This window comes from Motacilla alba, chromosome 3 (assembly GCF_015832195.1).
Source record: "Motacilla alba alba isolate MOTALB_02 chromosome 3, Motacilla_alba_V1.0_pri, whole genome shotgun sequence".
Taxonomy (NCBI): domain Eukaryota; kingdom Metazoa; phylum Chordata; class Aves; order Passeriformes; family Motacillidae; genus Motacilla; species Motacilla alba.
In genome coordinates this window covers 90,554,283-90,576,733 of record NC_052018.1, presented here as the reverse complement: position 1 = coordinate 90,576,733, position 22,451 = coordinate 90,554,283, and the positions used below count along the sequence as shown (strand labels likewise).

The 22,451-nt window shown below is 36.3% G+C and overlaps 1 protein-coding gene across 3 annotated transcripts in view; it reads left to right on the top strand.

The window, feature by feature from the left end:
• Window positions 1–18,794, top strand: part of UBR2 (ubiquitin protein ligase E3 component n-recognin 2) — a 55,609-nt gene extending 36,815 nt beyond the window's left edge. For 2 of the 3 annotated variants that reach the window (XM_038130941.1, XM_038130939.1), the window contains exons 26-47: window positions 61–163; window positions 841–950; window positions 1,157–1,237; window positions 2,013–2,194; window positions 2,865–3,064; window positions 3,936–4,029; window positions 5,558–5,719; window positions 6,047–6,144; window positions 6,381–6,453; window positions 7,255–7,403; window positions 7,494–7,549; window positions 7,983–8,079; window positions 10,079–10,146; window positions 10,666–10,801; window positions 11,439–11,529; window positions 12,308–12,438; window positions 13,097–13,205; window positions 13,453–13,509; window positions 15,000–15,077; window positions 15,353–15,523; window positions 16,199–16,300; window positions 17,093–18,794. In XM_038130941.1, coding sequence (XP_037986869.1) covers window positions 61–163; window positions 841–950; window positions 1,157–1,237; window positions 2,013–2,194; window positions 2,865–3,064; window positions 3,936–4,029; window positions 5,558–5,719; window positions 6,047–6,144; window positions 6,381–6,453; window positions 7,255–7,403; window positions 7,494–7,549; window positions 7,983–8,079; window positions 10,079–10,146; window positions 10,666–10,801; window positions 11,439–11,529; window positions 12,308–12,438; window positions 13,097–13,205; window positions 13,453–13,509; window positions 15,000–15,077; window positions 15,353–15,523; window positions 16,199–16,300; window positions 17,093–17,234 — 2,490 coding nt within the window. In that variant the 3' untranslated portion in view covers window positions 17,235–18,794. The remainder of the gene's footprint in view (window positions 1–60; window positions 164–840; window positions 951–1,156; window positions 1,238–2,012; window positions 2,195–2,864; window positions 3,065–3,935; window positions 4,030–5,557; window positions 5,720–6,046; window positions 6,145–6,380; window positions 6,454–7,254; window positions 7,404–7,493; window positions 7,550–7,982; window positions 8,080–10,078; window positions 10,147–10,665; window positions 10,802–11,438; window positions 11,530–12,307; window positions 12,439–13,096; window positions 13,206–13,452; window positions 13,510–14,999; window positions 15,078–15,352; window positions 15,524–16,198; window positions 16,301–17,092) is intronic. The other variant, XM_038130942.1, reaches the window with a different exon arrangement.
• Window positions 18,795–22,451: the final 3,657 nt, after the last annotated feature.

Genomic DNA, 22,451 nt, shown 5'->3' with positions numbered 1-22,451 from the left:
TATATAACAAGATTATATGAATTAGTAAGAAAAGAACTAAAATTTTTAATTTTTACCTAGGTTTTGCATTTGATTGGAATGGCACTACAAGAAGAAAAACAACATCTGGAGAATCTCAGTGAGGAGAATGTTGTAACATTTACCTTCACTCAGAAAATATCAAGTACGCCTTTCTTTTCAAATGTATAGCAAATTTGAAATAACTGAAAATGCAAGGATCTCATATTTTATTCTTTTGAAACTGTATTTACCAGAAGAATAAATTTGTTTATGCATCAAAATGTTATCAAGTTGACTATAGATTAATGCTTTCTACTTGTGTAGATTCTATGATGGTGCAATACTAAAGGCATTTTCTAGAGGAGAAATCCAGAAGCTGAATAATTCCTCTTGATCTGATTCTTAATATCTTTAACATCTCAATAAAGATTGCTGCACGTGATGAGATGCAATTGCAAAAATCAGAGTAGCATTCTTAAATAGTATTTTGATCTTGTCGGTCTTTTGTATCGTCTGACTAATGCCTCTTGTTTTGCCAACACATGAAAGATGCATTTAAAGTAGTGGGAAATAAAATATTGGAGGTTCCCAAAATGAAAACAGCCAGGGAGCACATACAGGGCATTTCTTTTGTAAGAAAATACAGTCAGTGAGCAAAACTTTTCAGGATTTAGACATTATTAATGAAAAGGTTTGCAATGGGGGAGAACTAAAAATCACATATTGTTGAAAGAATTCTTCAGTTGCTGAACAAGCATTGGGGTTTCTTGTTTTAATGTTAGTGAGTGATGAGTTTGCCAGGAATGATATAATCAATTCTCGTTGTAATTTTTCTCTCAGAGCCAGGAGAAGCACCCAATAACTCCCCTAGCATACTAGCTATGCTAGAAACACTGCAAAATGCTCCTCATCTGGAAGTGCACAAGGACATGATCAGATGGATATTGAAGGTAAAGTATTTTACATTACCACTGAATATCATGGAAATGAGATTTTTGAAACTTTCCTAATTACATTGGGATGATTTCCTTATTTCCCATGTGTATTTGTTATACCTATGGATTCCAATATTGCACATTGTATAGTCAGGATATAGTATATACAGCTGTATTCTCATGACCCAAGCAAATTAAAGGCTTTTTTTTTTTTCTTACAGACCTTTAATACTATTAAAAAGCTAAGAGAAAGTTCTTCTTCAAGTCCTGTGGTTGAGACAGAAGGAAATATTATGGAGGAGGTAAAAGCAATCTGCAAGAGCTGATCTAGAACAGGTCTGGGTGGTGACTAGCAAAGGACTATATTTCTAATTGTAGCTCTAAATCAAACATGGAAAACATCAATGACTTCTGAAAATCTGTCTCACAGTTTATGGATCAAACTCATTTGTTTGAAGAACCTATCGGTCAAGTCCCTAAGCTGTGTTCCTTTGTTTCATATATTGTCTTCTCCAAATCTTTTGTTATTCTACTCCATAGAATTGTGTGCAGTACAGTCACAGCATTAAATTTTTTTTGGCTCCCATAATTTCAGACTCCATGGGAAGTTGCTAAAAGAAGTGGTTGTCTATATATTTTTGCCACGCAGGTCATTCCAGAAAAGCTCTGCCGATGTGTGTAGGTGGAGATGACATTCTAGGTACTGCAAACAGACCTTGGAGCGCTGTAGTGCTCCACTGAGGAATGCAGCTGCTGGGGAGGGAGAGCAGCACCAGAGACAAGACATGTCAGTCTCTTACCCTTCTATCCTAGGAGTGCTTAAAGGGAAGAGAAATACAAAATGCAGTTAAAGGTTGAGGGGAAGAGGTTCCCCTTCTTGATCTGCAGTTCTGCCTGGCATTGAACACCATCTAAAGAAAAGAGGGCACAAAATACGTCTTTGGTAGACTTTTCTTTTGTGTTTTATGAGATTTTCATTGTTTGGAGGTTAGTAGAAGTTACACATGGCAGTAGCTAAAATAAATAATCTGTTGTAACGAGGCTTCAAAAACGACTGAGTGAACAATACAATTTCAGAGTTCACGTGATAAAGACAAAGCTGAGAGGAAGCGAAAAGCTGAGATTGCCAGACTGCGCAGGGAGAAGATCATGGCCCAGATGTCTGAGATGCAACGGCACTTCATTAATGAAAACAAAGAACTCTTTCAGCAAACTCTGGAGGAGCTGGATACTTCAACCTCCGGAGTCCATGAAAATAGGTAAAGGCGTCTTGTCTAAATTTCTTCTCATTAATGTTTACATCAGATTGTCCTATTGTTACTGCTTTAAAAAGCTCTTTTTTTTCGATCTTGATGGAGAAATCTTTTTTAGTTTCTGAGACAAAAAACCAGCAGTAAATGGAGCACTTCCCTCCTCCTCTCTGTCAGAATTGTGGGATAAATATAAACATAAACAGGCAAATAATTTTTTGTACAAAATCACCCAGTGAATTATTAATAATGTGGAAGAGACTATGCTATTAAACATAGTAAATTGGAAATAGCTCATTATGTGTCTGTTGAAGATCTGGAAGAAAATCTGTTTGGCAGTTGGAAATACAAATTAGAGAATGCTAATGGTTTTGTGAGGAAGTGGAGAGTGTTTCAAAATTCATATCAGACACTTAAAGGATGGTGATGATGGAGGGCTGCAGGTTCAGTTTCTGTGTTAAACTGGAGTGGGTTCTGCTCTTGGGAGGGTTATTATTTTTTTCTAGAAAATACATGCTACTTCTGGGCACATAAGAATTGTTATATAAATTCAAAAGCTATTTTTTGTCAGGGAGCATTTATCATAAATTTAAGAAACTCAGTAAGCGCATGTAAGTCATGATATGGATTACAATGTTTTTCAAATAATTTGCTCACTAATATTCTTTAAATGTTCTAGCCCTGTAATTTCAGATGCAAAACTCACAGCCTTGGGTCCAGAGCAAACCAGAGTAGCTGAACCCAGACAGGTTGTTATGTGTATATTGTGCCAGGAGGAGCAAGAAGTTAAAGTGGACAGCAGGGCTATGGTCTTGGCAGCATTTATTCAACGATCAACTGTGTTGTCTAAAAATAGAAACAAAATTGCTCCAGACCCTGGTAAGTACTGATCATAGTTATCTTAAATATTAAAGAGTGTTTGGGTTACTGTGACAGCAGTATTTTTTCATCTGAGACAGTGACATAGTCTTCTTACATTAACTGTTTGTGAATGGCTTCATTGTAATCAATAGCACAACTCCCATATTTTTGGTGAGGTAGAAATGTGTGTGCTGAATAATGTAAATTACTCTGGGGCATGAGCTCAATGTTCTGCCATTCATTTGTGACAAATTATTTATAACTGTTGAAAAAAACCTGAAAATCAGAAGTGTTTGTTTTTAAACCATGCCTTTAACATCAGAGAGAGGAGGTGTTAATGTAGTGCTTTAAAAGCAGAAGATGTACATTTTCTTCCTCTCAGTTATATCATCTGAAATGCTTCTTAGTGATAATAAAAAAAAATCTTGGATTTAGGTACTTTGTGAAACAGATCAGTGGGCAAGGGCATTGTTACAAAGGTTTCTCTGGGTTCTGTATGTGTAAATAGACAGAAATCTTTGCTTTGAATTGTTTTGCACTCTCACTCTGAAGATCGATGTCCTTGAACTAATTGTTTGATGGTGCTGAACCACCAACAGTACAGGTTGATCTTGGAGACTTGTACCAGGGCCCAACACCTCTGAAAGCTTGGTTTGAAGCCTTTAAGTACAGTACATACACCCAAACCAAAGAAAAGTGATACTTATAAATAATTTAAACAGTTTAAACTGTTATGGATTAGTAATGTGTTTTATGCTTATTCAAATGGACTGCACTTCTGTGATAAAGTTAAATAATAATGCAAAGATGGCAATACTAATCTGCCATCAAGTATTTTGATAAATGTTTACTTCAAAGTTGTTTGGTTTTTTTTTTCTTTTAAATACAGAGAAGTATGACCCATTATTCATGCACCCAGATCTGTCATGTGGAACACACACGGGTAGCTGTGGACATATTATGCATGCGCATTGTTGGCAAAGGTAAAAGGCTATATTTAAGTTTTTAGTTCATATAACATGTATGTTATCAGTTTGCCTAATGACACTAATTTAAATGGCAAAATTCCTACCGTGTAGTAACTTGAAAAGAAATTTCAGGAGGTGATTAAAACAGCTTTCTGTTGGATGAAAAGGAGTAGAAATCAAATGCTGTAAACATACTCAAAATAATTTTCATTTACTGTCATCTTGGTAAAGAAGAGTCCAAAGCCATACATGGCAGCTGTCATTGCCTTTCCTTGTTTATCCTGATGCATAATTCCCTGTGGTGCACATATATCTGGAGCTCAGATTTTGGGGTTTTTTTTGCAGTTCACTGCTAGACATGCTTTTTCTGCTTCTTCTGCTCTCTACTGAGGTTTTAAATGACAGTGCATCCCTTGCACTCTTAATTCCTCCAACAGATTTAATTTAAAGTAGAAACATTGGTGACCTAGTTCAAGTTCACCTTCAACATAAACTCAATTTTATTCTTTGTTTCCTAGCATTTTAGTAAAGCCTTTTGCAGTTATTTTGTATTCTTTGATTTTTGGAGGCATATAAACATGCTTAGTGCTGTGTGGTGCTAATGCCACGTGACAAATTCAAACCATTCATGCCTCTGACTTTGATTAGGCCCTTGCTTTGCTCATTGGCATGGCTTCTGAAGTGCCTAATTTCAGATTCTGCCTTGTGTATGAAGAGTGTTAGGAGCTCCCAGAGATTCTGTGGCTATTACCACACACAGGTTTCATTTGTGGTCTTTGATGTCACTGCTCACTGAAGATAGGTTTTTAATCTTCTTGTGTAGCTCGTGTACAGTCCTTTGTGGTTGCCATAATCTCCTGGAAATGCCCTTAGGTGCCTGTATTCAGATCATTTTGGGGTCATCACTGGGCATGCTTTAAACCACATCAGAGGCTTCTGGAGTTACATTTAGCAAACCAGTGAATTCAGTTCCTTTTTCATAGAGGCTTCAGCCAACAGGTTTTTTTTGCTGCTGCTGTTTTGGTTGTGACCTGTAATAGAAAACACCCAAGGATAATGCTCATGGCATCTTCCTAAAAAAATTATGTAAAAATAAGTTGGGTTTTTTGTTTTGGTTTGTGGCCTTTTTTTTTGTTGGTATTTTTTGTTTGGTTTTTGTTTGTTTCTTAGTGTTTTTTGTTTGTTTGGTGGTCTTTGTTTGCTTCTGGTGTTTTGTTTTGTTTGGGTTTTTTTGTTTATTGGTTTGGTTTGGTTTTTTTTTAATGCTTCAACTTCTCTCTTCCTCATCTGCTTTTTTCCTAAATGTACAGTTCAGACTTAACCATGATTTTAACAGCCCATGATTTTGACTTCAGCACTTTGATAGATTTTGGCAGCCAAAAGCACTAATGCTTTATACGTCAGAGAGTAGAGATTTTTCCTTCTGATAATAATCTTGTCTATATGTCAGGAAAGGCGAAACTGTGTCTTCCTGAGAATTTTTAAATTTCTATGTTCAAGTAATAATAATTTGCCACTAATGTCTTCTCTTTTCTTTCTAAAGGTATTTTGATGCAGTCCAAGCAAAAGAGCAACGAAGACAACAAAGATTACGAGTACACACAAGTTATGATGTAGAAAATGGTGAATTCCTTTGCCCGCTTTGTGAATGCTTGAGCAACACTGTTATTCCTCTACTTCCTCCACCAAGAGTTTTGTTTAATAGGTCAGTTTGGTTTATAAATGTCCTCAGTCAATGTAAAAAATGAGCCAAACCAGCTCCACCCCAGAAGACCTTCCTGAATGTTTGTTGTCTTCTGTTCTGATAAACTCTACTGGATTGCCTGTCTCCTTGTTTTGGTTTTTGGATTTTACTTTGTTATTATATATTAGGAAAGCGTAGAACCTGCAGAAAAAGAACTGAACATAGAAAAATGCATGAGCAGCAGAGAAAAAGCCCATTGAGAAACAGATGAATGATGTTGGAATGCCTGTGAAATACTAATTCTGTCTTACAGATCGTTTTAACCGGTTTTGGGGGTTTTTTTGACAGGTTAGACTTTTCAAGCCAACCAAACCTGTCTCAGTGGATCAAAACAGTATCCCAGCAAGTAAAAGCCCTGCATTTAGTTCGAAATGAAGACTGTGCAAGTAAGTCTGAAGAAATCTGTATATTTGTATGTGAAAATGTTACAATATTCATGGAAGAGACCAAGCACTTTGGTTCTGCCACAACCGAGTCAAGAAATGATGGCATAAGTGGCAAGAGCAGCTTAGGATTTCAGTTTCTGGTGATGGAATTTCAGATTCTGCTTCCACACCTTTCTGTAATGTAGAAATTACATATGGGTGAATAATCAGTGATTTATTACTTTTTGTTTGCACAGGCCATTCTGGTCATTCAGAAAAAATGGATCAGCTGCAATTACCTGAAGGATTTAGACCCAATTTCAAACTGAAGTATGTATTTACATATTAACAAATAGTTAAAAACTCATCATGAAGTCATAAAGTGAAAATAGAACGTAACTTCTGTGCTAGAAGGTCTCAATAATGAGGGCAAAAATATGAATTTTGCTTTAATTAGAAAAGTTAATATTATTATGATGACATTGAAGTCCATCCCAGAATTATCCCAGAATTATCCTAAGTAATTCAGTAAAATTTCAGACATGAATGTGCTAAGTCATTGTGCAGAAACATGTTGCAGTTATATAAATTACAGCATGAGGATTAAGTTTTGTACTACTTGTAGCTGGATGAAGAATTCATTGTTATAGGCAGCACAGTGTGTAAAACATGAAGGAAGACTATGAAATGAAGAGAATGTTAATATGTAATTTCATCTGTAAAGTTGTATTTGCATTTGTTTCCATGCTCTCTTCACTTCAGGAGAAAGTAACAAAACTCATTACGTGGTACACGCCTTGGTCTGCTTACTGCACACAAAATGCAAGACTCTTATTCCAGCTGATGACAGGTTTAGCTTTCAGTCACACACATTTCTTGTAATTTAGCCTTGACTTTATTGTCTTTGAGCACTAGATATTCTTAACACTAACAATGAGATTGGTTCCAAACAAAAAAAATTAAAGAATAGTTGAGGATCTGTCACAAAAAAATGAAGTTATAAAATACCAGATCCAAAGAAGGATATTGGAGTTGTCACTTAAAACTCCAGTTGTTCATCTGTAAGTTGAATGCTTATCATTAGAGGTACTATGTTGCCAGTGGAGGAAAGAATGAATTTTTTCGTTTCAGGAATCCTTATTCTGAGAGCATAAAAGAGATGCTGACAACTTTTGGTACGGCAACTTACAAAGTAGGCTTGAAGGTTCATCCAAATGAGGAAGACCCACGTGTACCTATCATGTGCTGGGGCAGCTGTGCTTACACAATACAGACTATAGGTACTGATCTGTTCATTTGGATCCTTTATAGGAGATTTTCAGAATTTTTTTAAACTCACAACAATGAATTTTGTTGGTTTTTTTTCCCAGAACGATTTTTAGCTGATGAAGATAAGCCATTATTTGGTCATTTACCTTGTCGACAGGTAAGGAACAAGTAGAAATTCCTCTTTGAATTGGTGGAAAAAAGAGGGACTTCTGCTTCATTAGTGAGGAATGTCTACATTTTAAGTTACGGTTATTGGATAGTTTTATTTGTTGGACCCTATTGTTTAGTTGATCTGTATCTGATCATTAAACTATTTTAAAACCACATCTGGCAAAACTGTTACATCTTTTTCCTATAAACACATAATTTATTAAAGCTGCACTTTCTCGTGGTAACAGTCAAAATAAGAATGCCAAAAGGAACTTGCATATTTGCATAAACATAAGTATCTGTCATACGCTTACACAATCAAACTGCCCCCATAAACTGCAGTTGAGAGGCCTGAGAAAAATGCTGTTAAGTCAGAAGACCTTTACAAGTTGAGGAACTTCATTAACTGTGGCTGTGTCTCTTTTTCTTTGATTTTACAGGATGACTGCCTTACGTCGTTAACAAGATTTGCAGCAGCTCACTGGACAGTTTCATCTCTTTCAGCAGTACAGGGTCACTTTTGTACTCTATTAGCATGTAAGTTTGCCACCTTACACTGGTTTTTTTTTTTTGTGAAGATATATATGAGTGGTTTCAGAATGACTGTTAGTACTGATTAGAAGAAGATTATTTTATGTAGTGGTATTAACTAATAAACCAAGAGCTGCTATTTCCACCAATATGTGTTCAGTCAAGAAGAAAGACATTCTTTCGGACTGCAGCTCCAAGAGAAGCATGGATATTTTGCTGTGAAGGAGTTCTGTTGATTCTTCATTAGAGAAAGATACCTAGAGCAAACAAGAAGGAAATGTGGTCCTTCACAAAAGTAATCCACTGGAGCTTTAAACATGAAGAAATTTAGATTAATGTAGTGTGGAAAGGATATTTGCAGAAGTCTGTAATAAATCTGCTAACTTCTCTCTCTTTGAAAAGTGGGATCTCTACTAAGACAGGACTTACTATGTAATGTCATATGTTAATTGAGAATTTTAATGAGAACAGCCAAAATGTTCCAAGCTTGAAGCATTAGTAGATACAGATGAAAAGTCTGAAGTTCAGCCTAATGAAGTAATTGCCCATGAGAGGACAGTTCTGAAAGTGTATTATAAAATGGGATCACTTTTAATATCTCCAGTCAGTAGAGCAGAGAAACTTTTTAAATTCATTGATATAGTGAAATTACTAGTAGATGGAAACCAGCTACTTCAGCAAACAGTTGGCAGTTTTATGGGGAAAAACTTAATTTACATCAGTTTGTAGAAGTAATGGTTGAGCTGTTTTCTATGTGAAGCAGAAGAGAAAATGCTGCTGGCTGTTGGATGGGAACTTTGCAACTTTGGGATGGGAACTTCGGATGGGAGCTCAGAACTTTGTTCTGAGTGTTTTGGGTTTTCTTGGAAACTTGAATCATTATTTCTTCAAAGCTCTCCTTCCTTCCAACTGACAGAAGCAACTGTACTGCTTTTATTTTTATGAAGGAAAAGTTTCTGCTATTTTATTTTTTCAAGCTAAGGATAATGAAAATTATGAGCTTTTGATCTGTCTGTATTCTATTAACAATACATAAAGATGACTTATTGAAAATAAGTTCGGTTTTGAAAGTCCTTTGCTCTGGTCATGGTTTTGATGCAGACATTTTTCACGCTTTTGGGTTGAGTTCTGTGGCTATATGCTGACAAAAAGGAAAGCATTTGAAGTCTGAGTCGTGGTGAGATGTTTGCTAATAGAAATAGCTTCCAACTGTCACATGTCTTCAGCTCTCAATATTTTTGGCCAGCAAGGCAGCAGTCTTCAACTGAAGTATTTTTAAGTTGTCATGATGAGACTATTTTTTAATCTAGTAGTGTTTTTAAACTTGGCAGCTTAATACTTATAGCTGCATTGTAAAATATACCCAGAGCTGCAGCTTTATTACAAGTCAGATTTTACTGCTTGGAGTAAAGAAGTAAGAAACTGTTCCTTGATTGTTACTTAAAATATCTTGTAGCATTTTTCTAAACACTGAATTTGTGTTTGCTTTTAAATGAAGGTGCATGGAATTCATTAAGTGTGTGAATTTCCATTGTCAGCTGCAGTGCTTTGGTTAACACTTTGTGGTTACTGTAAATACTACAGAGAGGTGGAGACCAACACCTAGCTCTACCTTGATTAGAGATAAAGCAATGAATTCAAGAGACTGTAGCAATGAATTTTTGAGTCAGTAAGGCACATGATTTATGTGAGGCACATTTAGGCAGTCTCGTGAAGTTAAGCAAATTGCAGAAGTTTTATTTGAGCGCCTGTCCAAGAGACAATGATCAGTGTTCCTGTTTAGTCACTATTGTTTTGTTTTAATACAGTAAAGTAGGCAAGACTCTTTTCCAATAATGTTGAACAGTTCTTGAATTGACTCTGGAAAAAAGATGTACATTTGTGTTTTAAGTTCTTTAACCATGTAAATGAAGGAGATGGATCTCATTTTTTAACTGAAGTAGACTAAAATATTTTCATATATAAGTGTTCAATTAATATTTTTTTTTCTCTCCAAAATACTTAGCACTGGTGCCTAATGAAAAAAATGGGAATCTTCCTTGCATACTTGATATTGACATGTTTCATTTATTGGTAAGTATTTCTTAATATATATTAATAATGTTTTGATCCAGTAAGCACTATGTAAAAACTATTGAAAACTTTCTGTTTCCTCTGGGTTGGGAACCTTTCAAAATGTTCAGGTTTTTAGTATTTTTTCACTACTTGATACACTTCAAAGACTTTTTAAATTTAATGAAAGTATTCTTAATAAAAGTATTAAATTAAAGGTATTGAATAAAAGCATTATTTTCAGTAAATTAAAAATGAGTAAGTTGAGACAGAATGCATACTCACTGTCTGTTAAAAACCCCAAAATACATGCAAACCAACCCCCCCCCCCCAAGAAAATAACAAACCTAAAAAACAAAGGGACTCAAAACTCTCCTGATAGATAATTGTTGTTCTCTTAAATAACGTCTGTGTAATTAGCTTAAAAATTAGCCTTATGTAGTATGCTGCCTCTAAGGGGTGTAGTTGCACCATGGGCAGAGAAAAGGGGAAGATTCAAAAGGAAAAGGAATGTACCAACTTTCTTGTTTTCTTTCACAGGTAAGCTTGGTGCTCTCTTTCCCTGCCATACATTGTCAGGATTTTTCAGGGCTTAGTCTTGGCACTGGAGATCTTCACCTGTTTCATCTTGTTACTATGGCACACATAATACAAATTTTACTTACCTCATCAACAGGTAATGCCACTTTGACTCAACTTCTATTGAAACAATTCCTCCAATCTTTACTTAGGAAAAAGCTATGGTGCTGCTGGTAAATGTGTGAAGTTTACAGTTACAAAATAGAATTGTTGGCACTGTCTTTGAGCCCACGAAGAGTAAATTGTACTCTGATTGTACTCTGAATCAAAGTCATGTTGTCTTTATTGCTCTACTCCGGGAATTTCTTGGAGCATAGCTAGTTATGAATCCTGGCTTTCCAGCTAGTGTAGCAGTACCTGGAAGTGTTTAATGCAGCCTTGGCGTAGGCATTGGGTGATGAATGAGTTGCAGTTAGCACAGTAAGGAATCAATGTATCTCCTGGCAAGAGGAGCTGCATAAGGCGTAGTTTGCCAAAAGCAAAGAACTCCAAGCAAGTATGTCAAGAAACCCAACCAACTGAACAGCTGAACCAGCACCTCACTGGAGCTGACAGTAGCACAAACTTACCACATAAGATTTGCAGCAGAAAACTGCTGTCCAGGACCTCATATTCTATCTCAGTGCAATACTTCACTTAGTTTGGGCATTTTTATCAGAACTTGAAAAAATACATTCTTGTTGTGTAAATATGTATATAGGAAACAATTTGTTAATTATTTATTTCTTCTTCAGAAGAGAATGGCATGGACCAAGAAAACACTAACAGTGAAGAGGAAGTAGCTGTGCTTACACTGTATAAATTTCTTTGCCAGTGTACAGGAAGGTAAGACCATGATCTTTTGATAAAACTTTATGTTACTTTTCTCCCTCCTGAACTGAACATTAACTACTGACCGAATTCTGTATACTAGTGCTGTCAAAGATGACACTTTTAACTTGTTTCTAATCCAGCACTTCTGGATTCACTTAAGTAACTATTCCTGTAAATTCATCTGTGATCAGGAAGATACCTGTTCATGAAGATGGTGCTTGGAAACAATTTTTTTAGTCAGTTTGCAGAATCTGGAATTGGCAGTGTTGGAGTACAGTTAGGATGGGAATGGCTTTGAATGGAAGGGAAGTAGGGTTTAGGTTTTAGGAAGAACTTTATTTAGGTATTAGGAAGAAGTTGTTTCCTGTGAGGGTGGTGAAGCACTGGCACAGGTTGCCCAGAGAAGTTATTTATGCCCTATCCCTGGCAGTATTCAAGGCCAGGCAGGATGGGGCTTTGAGCTGCCTGGTCTAGTGGAAGGTGTCCCTGCCCATGGCAGGGGGATTGAAATGAGATGGTCTGTAAAGTCCCTTCCAACCAAAACCATTCTGTGATCTGAAATGTTTATGCAGAATTATCCTTAAATTACTGTCTCAGTTGGTTACATTTTTATGAATCTCTGGTTTGTTGTTTTTCTTGAAGATTGCTTTGAAATAAACACTTTACATAGTGATTGTTTCAGCTGAAGTCAGTAATTTAGTATGGAGTGTGACTGCTGACTTACTAAATATAGCTCTCACACTGAAATGATTAAATAAAAGCAAACTTTTTTTTCTTTTATTCTCTTAAGTGCCTTGAAAGAAATTTCCTCAGGCTGGCACCTGTGGAGGAATCTAAAAGCTGGAATCATGCCTTTCCTGAGATGTTCTGCTTTGTTTTTTCATTACTTAAATGGAGTCCCAGCACCCTCAGAAATTCAAGGTATTGTCTGCTTTGTATTAAATCAGTTTTCAAGACATAAACCTTAATGGTCAAAATAAATTATATTTGAACTCTCTTGTCTGAAGAAGCTGACTGAATGGATGTGGGCTTGTTACCAGTGCAGCATCATATCAGCATAATGAAAAAGGCAAAAAAAAAAAAAAAAAGGTTGTTTTTAAAATGTATTTTTAATATAGAGGTAAATGTCATTCTAGATTACTTAAACAGAGATTGATTCTCTTCTTCTTAATAATGAAATTTTGATTGTTTCAAAGCTACTGTGGATTGTTGTTTTCAAATGAGACCTGCTTTTGCTTGCATTGATTTCATTCAATCAGCATCTGCTAATAATTAATATTAAGGTAGGATGGGACTTTGAGCAGCCTGGTCTAGTGGAAGGTGTCCCTGCCCCTGGCAGGGGGGTTGGAATGAGATTGTCTTTAAGGTGCCCTCCAATCCAAATCATGGATTATTGTATCCATTATGTACTATTATATCTCTGTAAATTCACTGTTACACCCCAGATAATCAATGTTGGTGACATTCTTTACTATCCTCCACATATGGCATATGTAGGGATAGAATGTAAATCTGAAGGTGGTCATAAGAAACATTTTAAATATGAAGTTATGAGAATTACACCTTTTTTGTTTTTCAGTAAATGGGGCAAACCAGTTTGAACACTTATGTAGCTATCTTTCCTTGCCAAACAACCTCACTTGCCTTTTTCAAGAAAACAGTGAGATTCTGAACACGTTAATAGAAAGGTAAGTTGTGGTTTTGTGCTTAGTTTTAATATAATAAAGAATCCTGCACAAGACAGTAGTGTAAGTATTCTCCCAGGAATACCTGTGGAAGTGAATAATAGATTTTGAACAGTGTTTATGAAGGAAGTATTTTGAGAGAAACGATTTTGGTGGTAGTGGTTTTTTTAATAGATGTACTTTGGATTTTTTGCTTATTTGTATTTCTATTATCTATTGAAGTTAAAAGCCAATTTTTTTTTCCTTGTAGTTGGTGCAATAACAATGAAGTAAAAAGATACCTGGAAGGCAAGAGACATGCTATCAGGTAAACATAAAGAGATTTTAAGCAGAGACAGGGAGAAAAACTTTGTTCTTGCAGCTTTTTCCAAATACTTTTTCTAATGGGTGTTTATAATAACATAATATCTGTTCTGCTTTGTTGGATAATAAAGATATTACAGAGTAAGTGATTTTTTTTAAATATTGTAAGAAAAGGAAATATTGCTTTAATGGGTAGATTTTAAAGGCAAAGTTTAATATTGGGGTTTTATTTAGACTAATGTGCAGTCATAAAATTTCAGCTCATGTTTCCTATTACTTTGTACCTTCTGATGCAAAAAATACGATGTTGCTAAAAGATGTGTATAACGTTTCTTTAAATATACCCGGCATTGAAGAGCTTTTTAATTTGTCTTTTTAAAGAATCCAATTCCTTCAGTAAAGCCAACATCGAGTCATTTGCTGAAAAGAAAATCAGCTTTTCATACATTTGTTCTTGCTGCACAATTATTTTGAATTTGGAATGCATTTAATACTTTGTGGGTGTAGAAAAGCATTTAGGGTGTTGTTCTTTCTGAAGGCTGGGTAAAAATAGCGGTTAACAATTATCCTAATAATTAGAAATGAATGTGAAGTTCACAGTGCCGTCATTAAAAACATACCCCTGCTTTTTAATCTCCTGTGCTAAATACATAAAGTAAATCTTTTAACATTATGCATACAATAAGGCTGTGATAAAAATAAAAATTAAACACTCAATCTGTGGAACACCAGACCATTAACATAATTTCTTACACAGTAAGAATATTTTGGTTGTGTAATTGATTTCTTGCCACATGTGATTGTTGGGATCTTTTCTACATGTTCCTTTTGCTGATTCTTACCTGCTCTTCCTAAGCTTATGTCTAACTTAACAGTGATGATTTCTTTTTCCTCTCAGCATGTTCTTGTACATTGCTTCTGTTACAAACTTCCGTTTGCATTTCATAGTCTAATTTGTATTATTTCTAGAATTGAAGATTATTAGAATTTTGTGTATAGTATCTGTTACTTTTAAATATATTTCAAATATATAAGTGTTTGATATTAAATAGGTCCTTTACATGGCATGCATATTTCATTCTCTTCAGGATACTACTTGAAAGTCACACTATTTTCTGTTCAATATCAGTGACAAAAAGAAAATACAAACAAACTTATACAGGAGAGAAGAAATACTTCTTTAAATCTGTAGTGACCTCATAATTAAGTTTGCTAAAAATATACAAATTACATGTATTTTCCACCTCTGTGTTTTCTCAAATTCATAAAAAAAAAAGACCAAGAAAAAGGGAGGAGGTTTATTTGAGAGATGTTCTGTGTCCGTCTTTTTATGTGCTACCATTTTACTCAAAGAATGGCAGAAAAGAGGGAAACTGAAAAAGAATAATTACTCACAGATGCTGTTTAGATGAGTCAGGAAAACATGAATGAGTTTGAAGTCGCTTGTGTATTATTCATTGAAATATGAGTGCTGATTTGATTGCTTTATTCTAGCTATGCAAGAGAATCCAACAAATTAATAGACCTTCCGGATGACTACAGCTGCCTCATTAACCAAGCATCCAATTTCTCGTAAGTTGTGTGCAATTACAGTGAGCACCCCAAAGTCTGCTGCTCCTTTCATCAGCTGGAAAACCTTTAACCTGAAAGTCTCAGAAAGCTGTGTATGCAATCATAAAGGGTACATAGCATTTATCAGCCAAACTGCCCTGTATTTCAGTGAAACAGTAAAATGGAAATTTTAGCTGTTAACTGTATAGATGTTCAAAAGTGCTTCTGAATCTTTTTACTGTCTGGAGTTTACACATACAGTGGATTTATTTTTCTTTTTTTTCCCTTAACAAAAGGTGTCCGAAATCAGGTGGTGACAAAAGCAGAGCCCCAACATTGTGCCTTGTGTGTGGGACCATGCTGTGTTCTCAGAGTTACTGCTGTCAGACTGAACTTGAAGGGGAAGATGTTGGAGCCTGTACTGCACATACATACACTTGTGGTTCTGGAGTGGGCATATTCCTTAGGTAAGGAGCTGAACACTTCTCCTCTCATTGCTGGTTTAGATGGCGTGTATAGTCATTAAATTAAGAGTTCTATATAAGTGATTGCAGGCAGTGTTTTGTTAACAACAGGGCTGCCTGAAAACTGAAGTGTATTCATCTTCCTATGCTTTGGTGTAAGGTTCAGAGGTTGCTTCTTTGAAGATAAAATTTCAAAGAAAGTTCAAATTTCATTTTCAAGGGAATTTGTTTTGCCTGTGCATTTATTTCTACTCAAGTAATACAAAATGATGAAGGTAAATACTTTGATTTTGTTGCTACTGTTGCTGGTGAAAACATAAAAATTGTCATTTTAATTGTCTTCCTGCATAGAGGAAAGGGTTAGATAATGTCTATTTTCACTTTGGCAAGGATTAATGAGAAGCAAAATTGTTTTATTTTCGTGTGGTTCTCTTGAGTATTTTACACAGCCTGCAAATATTAAGACATGAAACAACATTGTTTTTAACTGCTACTGAGGAGTTATAACAGGAAGAGAATGAGAGGTGTAGTTTAAAAAAATGTGCCTTTAAAAATCTGTACGTGCAGATTATACAGAATGAAAGTAGGTGAGAACTGGAAAAGCAGTGTCTACGAAAGTTTGAGACACTATTCACCTAAAAAGCAATTCCTAAAAATCTTGTCTCTGTTTCTCTCCAGAGTACGAGAATGTCAGGTGCTATTTTTAGCTGGGAAAACAAAGGGCTGTTTTTATCCCCCTCCTTATCTTGATGACTATGGAGAGACAGACCAGGGACTCAGGTAAATATTTTTAAAACTGCATCTTTAAAAGATAAGAATTATAGAACTATCTGTAATTAGGAAAAATAACTTTTTTTGTTATTTTTCGATTTTAATTAAATAGGTAACATTATTTTTTGACATTGCTGCTGCATCTAGTATCTTCAGATGTTTTAATGTTAATATGTGGGTTTAGGTAAAAAATATTTCATGGATGATCTTCCCCAAAATAAAAAGAGTTGTCTTGAAAACTGCTTAAAGTTAAATCTTTCTAGCATCTGTGAAATTGACTAGAAACTAAGGCTGAAAATTTCATTTGTATCTAGTGCATTTGTTTTTATAGCCTGTGTTAATTTAATACCAAGTGGAAATAGGATGATATTTTATTTATTATTTATTTATTTTTGGTTTTTGTCTTAACTCCTATCTCTGCTTCCTATGCGAGGATAATTTAGGGACTTCATATCGTTAATGCTTGCTATTTCTGAAACTGGCCAAAACCAGAGAATATGAACTGGTTCAGCCCAGAGAGGTTGCTAAAACCCTACATTTGGAGTTCTGTGGGCTGGATTTGAGGTTCCCAGAGGCTGGAGGGAACTGTTGATCTGTAAGGAAGGGGCACCAGACGAAGTAGCACTGCAGGTTACTCATCCAAATACCTATTGATTTGCACTGATAACAGAATAATATTAAAGGGTTATCTAAATATTGTAGTATTTTATAGGGTTATCTAATACTTAGTATGTCACACATGAGTGTTTGTGCTTAGTTGCAGTGTTTTATCATTCCTGATAAGTGTTATCTCCTTTTCAGACGTGGGAATCCCTTACATCTGTGCAAAGAACGATTTAAAAAGATTCAAAAACTCTGGCAGCAGCACAGTATTACAGAGGAAATTGGACATGCACAAGAAGCAAATCAGACTCTAGTTGGCATTGATTGGCAGCATTTATAATGTTTATCTGCTGAAGACTGGAACTTTATTAAAGATTTTTGTAATTCAGTAAGCTTTTCAAAGGAGGGATGAGGAAAAAAGTCTAAGGAAAAAACCCCCAACAAACTCAGTCCTGTTATTTAATCCTTGTTTTACAATGTATTTCATAAAGATACCAGTTAACATTAATCAAGTAAACTTCTTTCTATGTAAGCAAATTTTATTAGTCCTATAATTTGCACTGTGCTTCCTTCACAGAAATGTCTTGGGTTATGAACCTGGGCAAATGAACTTAAGTTTCTGATAAAAAAAAAAAAAGAACGACTCTTTTTGGAAGTCTGACTATGATTTTTCACATGAACTGAAGAGAAAAAGACTGCTGAAACAGAAACTAGATAGAGCACAATTCTGGATTGTGTTTTGCCCCTTGCTAGTAATCTGAGCCGGTTTATTTATTATTCTGCATTTTAATACTTATGCTGTGTGTACATGCAATGGAATGAAGTAAGGAAGCAAATAATGTAGCAAATGGATGTTTCTGTCTGCATCAGTGGATAATTCACTCTTTCACGTGGTGTATCTAAAAAGGATTTTGTCATTTGTACTCTTGCAGCTTTCTTGCTTCCAGTTGTTTTCTAACTAAAAAAACTTAACACTAGCTTTACAAGTAAAATAATTTAATTTAAAGCTTTTTCCAGAGCATTGCACTCCTTAGAATTATGTAGTTTTTAATTTGAATTTAGCTGGGAAACCTCTCACTTTCAATTATGTGATTGGTTATTGGTATTCAAGGATTGACATTGTGCTTTAGAAGTTATTTTAAGATAACAATAATATGTAAAAGTCACGAAAGCTAATTTTATGTTAATTTTCAGAAGCACAGAAGATATTTTCTTCATTTTTGTTAACAGTCAACTTTTAAGGTGCAAATCCCATCTTCTTTTTGTTGCAGATAAACTGAGTGGTTTCCTCTGGCTTTGCAGGGCCACAGTCACACTGCCCACATTTTTGATTTCTGATTTTTTTTTCCTGTTGTCCCATCAAGTATATTTACTTTTTGGCTTGATTTAAAGCGCTGTAAAGATGTTTGCATATAGTATATTTTATAAATATATTCTATAACTGCGCAGATTTGCACTTGATATGAGGGTGCCTGAAGGCAGTGAGTTTTCTAGTTGTATGTAATTAGACCTCCAAGGTGTCTCTAAAAATCACATTATGCTTACTGATTTAAAATAAAATCCATTACCTTTCCCTCTCTTATCTTCTGACAAATTAGTAAAATCTTGATTTACATAGTTCTGTTTCCTTAATAGTCTGTGGTTCTTTTAGTTAAGTCTTAATTTCTGACTGTGTCTCAGCCCGGATAAACAATTCCCTTCACTGTCTGCCAGGTCTTCAGTTACACTTGATCTGACTGAATTGTTCCTATTTTTACAGATTTAATGCTTCAGATAAATTTTGTATATTCATGGTGTACAGGACAGTTTTTCAAACATTCGGTAATAGTATTGAGTGAAGATGTAAAGTATCAAATAAAGAAACTTGGCCAATGTGGATTTCCTTTTCTTAACATCAGTACAGACTGCTGTTGTCTCTGTTACCTGTCATAGATTGGGTCATTTAAATATTGCTGTCACTTTTTAGGAAGAGACATGGAGAAGTTGCAGGGGAAAATGACATTTAGTGCTTTATCTTTGCCCTTCCCTACTTAAGGTGGTTGACATACCAACAATTTTCTGTGCATGGTACTTAGAAATCCCACTTTTTTGGTGATGTTATTATTCCTTTGCTTTTTAAGCTATGTGCCACAGTTTCAAATAATGTGTAACTGCATTGAAAAACTCTTTTCCTGTAATCATAATATTAAAAAGATAATCGATGATTCTGACAGATTTCTCTGTACAAACCAAAATACTGACAGCAAGAAGGATTTTTTGTTTTTCCTCTGGGATCAGAATTGGATACTGCAACCACAAACACTTGCAAAGTACATAATTTATCTTTTTTTTTTTTTTGCAATTTGGTCATTCTTTTTTCAAGACTTCTGTTTTCTGATTTGTTTTGCATGTGTTTATATTAATGTAGAAATATTTATATATAACATTGTTTCAGTATCAGGGAAATAATATCTGTAATAAATTGGCTATAACATCAATATTTATGGATTATGTGTACAATCTAGAATATTATGTGTATGGGGGAAGGAAAAAAACCTAACAAAACCTACAAAAAGTCCCAGATATAAAACTGTCATAACAAAATACAAAACAAAGCTGAAAGCATTGAGTATGAGCTTTTCATGTCAACGTTCAGTAAGTATTTTTTAAATGTTCTTTCTAGAATTTTGCTGAGCTTGTTCCTTCAAGTGTGCCCCTTGTTAATCACAGGCTGACAGAAATACCTGGATGTGCAACATCTGCAATTCCTTGGCTATAAGTGTAAGATGATTATATTATTAGTGTCACTTGCTTCAGTCAGCTAAACCTTTCTTGACCTCTACCAAAAAGTCTAATCATCTTTTTAAAGGATTGTAAGTTACATTTTATAAAGGGATAAGGGTTGAGGTGCACATCAGTAATGTTATTTACTCTGTTCATACTAGCAGATAACACTTTTTACTCCCCCCAGTCTGCCACAAGAGGCTCATTTTTACTCTGCTGAAAGTCTATAACCAAGATAACAATTGCCTGATGCCTTCTGACTTGTGCCAAGAGCCAGTGATGCCACAGCTCTCTAACCACTTCATGTGATGTTACAGGGGAATTTGGCTGAGATGGAGTGCTCATGGATTTTCAAGACTCCATTTTCACCTCTCCTCTGGTTCTCTGCAACTTCCTCCCAAATACCTCAAACTAGTCTTCAGTGCTAATCACTAAGCAAGTACATTTCATGCCTTCCCATTGTATTAGCACTGGAAGCAACCTGGACTTGAAGGGTTCAGTGTGTTCCTGCACTGTACAGTTCACTCCTTTTCCTGGCACAGTGGACATGGGGTGAGCAGCTGCACAGACCCTTTTCTGTCCTTTCTCATTTGATGTGAACCCTGGCCAGCTCTCATGCTCGAGCCCTGGCATCTCATTTTAAGTGTATTTTATTTTTTATTTTATGTTAAATGATGGTGTTCTGTTCAGAAGTTCTGCCATGAAAATTTTCTCTGTGGCCTGAATGTGCAGAGGAGAAACTGGATGCTCAGCACACCTTCAGCATTAAATCCCAGCTGTTTTCCTCTCTGGAAGATTTAAATTTTACAAGGGGAGTTGCATCTCAAATATATTCACAGTAGTGTCGTGTCATGATCAGCTGAGTTTTCAATCAGCCTCCCTTCTGCCCTGGACTCTACTCCTTTCTAGGAATTGCCTCCAGCAGCAAGTGATGCCCCTTTATTTCCATTCTGCTGTTGAGATTATTGATTATAGAAGTCAAATATGACAGTATTAAACAGTCTGGGCTTGAATATCAGCCCCTGCAGAATCCTGCTTGTAACTGGTTTGCTTCCAACTGTTCATTGCCACCCTCTGAGCCTGAAAATCCAGCCAAGATTCTGTCCACCTTGCAGTCTGCCTAGTTTAAATCTCCCCAAATTGGTTATGAGGATGTCAGAAATCATATTGAAAGTTCTTCTAAAGTAAGACATTTGCTGTACAGAGAAAGTGTTTTACAGCAGCAGAATATATAAAAATAGGCCCCTCTGGTAATAGCAAGAGACACTGGGCCCATCTTTGTGGGGTTCTCTGGGTCTTGGGATCTGAGTATTTTTGTATTGGTATCAGCTTAGCTTTTGTTGAGCCAGTCCTACATCATGGTGGGAATGGAATGGTGCTTTTCATATCTTAACTGGCATTAAAGGAATTTCCATAGGCAGGCATCTCCTTCTCTACCATTAGCTGTTCAGTTCCTCAGCTCCATACAGTGGTGATTGCCCACAGTTCTTGATGCTGCATGGAGAAGGTCACAGACTTCATGGGAACAACACTGGATTCTGTTATCCAGGCTTGCCTTTTGCAGGACTGCTTCCAGGTGCTGAAGGAGTGGTGCAGCCAGGTAGCCTGCCAGCCACCCCTCTGCATGCACAGCTAACACGTTGCAGTTTGGCTCTTCTTTCTCTGGGTAGCTGGTTCAAGCTGTATGGAATGGCTTCCCCGTCTCCTCAGGGACAGGCACACAGAAAGGTTGCTTAGCAGCGCCAGGAAGTCTTACAGGCAAGTAGTCTTTAGGGAAATGTCTCTCTTACCATGAATTCTTCTTGGTTTGGTTTTTTTTCTTCTTGGGATTTGAATGTGGAGGAATTAGAATAGAGTTGGTGTTTCTTTTTGGGTTGTGTTCATGCAAATGCAGGAATAATCTCTCGGGAAGAAGTTGGTACATAAGCATTCCTGAAACAAAAGCTGTCCATCTGTTGGTCACTGATGGAAGCCACGTGGATGCACGGATAGCACGCTTTCATCTCCAGTTGCTGATAAGCTCAAGTTATGAGTGAGCTTTAGTCTGTGGGAGTGTCATTTGTTGGTTTGGAGAACTGGCAGTGACTGATGGAAGGGCATCACTGTAAGCCTGGGATAACTACATAAAAAACGATTTGCTTGCTGGGACTGCTGGGACTGCTGGGAGAGCACACACCACAGGCAGCTCTGGAGCTTGGAGGCATGGCCAGAAGGAGCTGGAACCTCCCTGCCTCTCCTTGCTGCCAGCCAGCAGTGCCCATGGGGTCTGGGGATTCTGCCGTTGTGGAAGTTTGAGCTGTTGGGTCAGGGACAGGGAAGAACTTGGGGTTACCAGCCTTGGCTGAGGCTCTCCATCTGTCAGTGCTTTCCCTCAGACCAGGTTCTGAAAATTCATCCACTGGAAAACTCTCAGAGGCCTGACTGAAAGTCGCACAGAGCTGTGCTTTTCAGACAGTTAAGCAGCTTTTTCCAGTAAGGGGAAGAAGGGCTTTAATTTTCCATTTTCTTCCAAGGCTAAAGGTCAGGAGAAATAGTGATTCCTGGTTCTGTTCTGGGAGAATCAGCTCTAGTGGCTAATTCAGGAATGACTTTTATTCAACAGCATTGAGCTAGTTTTGTTGATAATACTGTTTGTCACCTTATACTAGTCAACGTGTATTAGTTAAATGTGTTACAGGCTGATAGAGGAATATAAGCTGCAGTAAAATAGTTTAGGTTTTTGCAAAGCAGAGCCCTGTGATTACCACATATTGGCCGTGCCTTGTACCCCTCTGCTCATGTTGGGAGTGTTTTG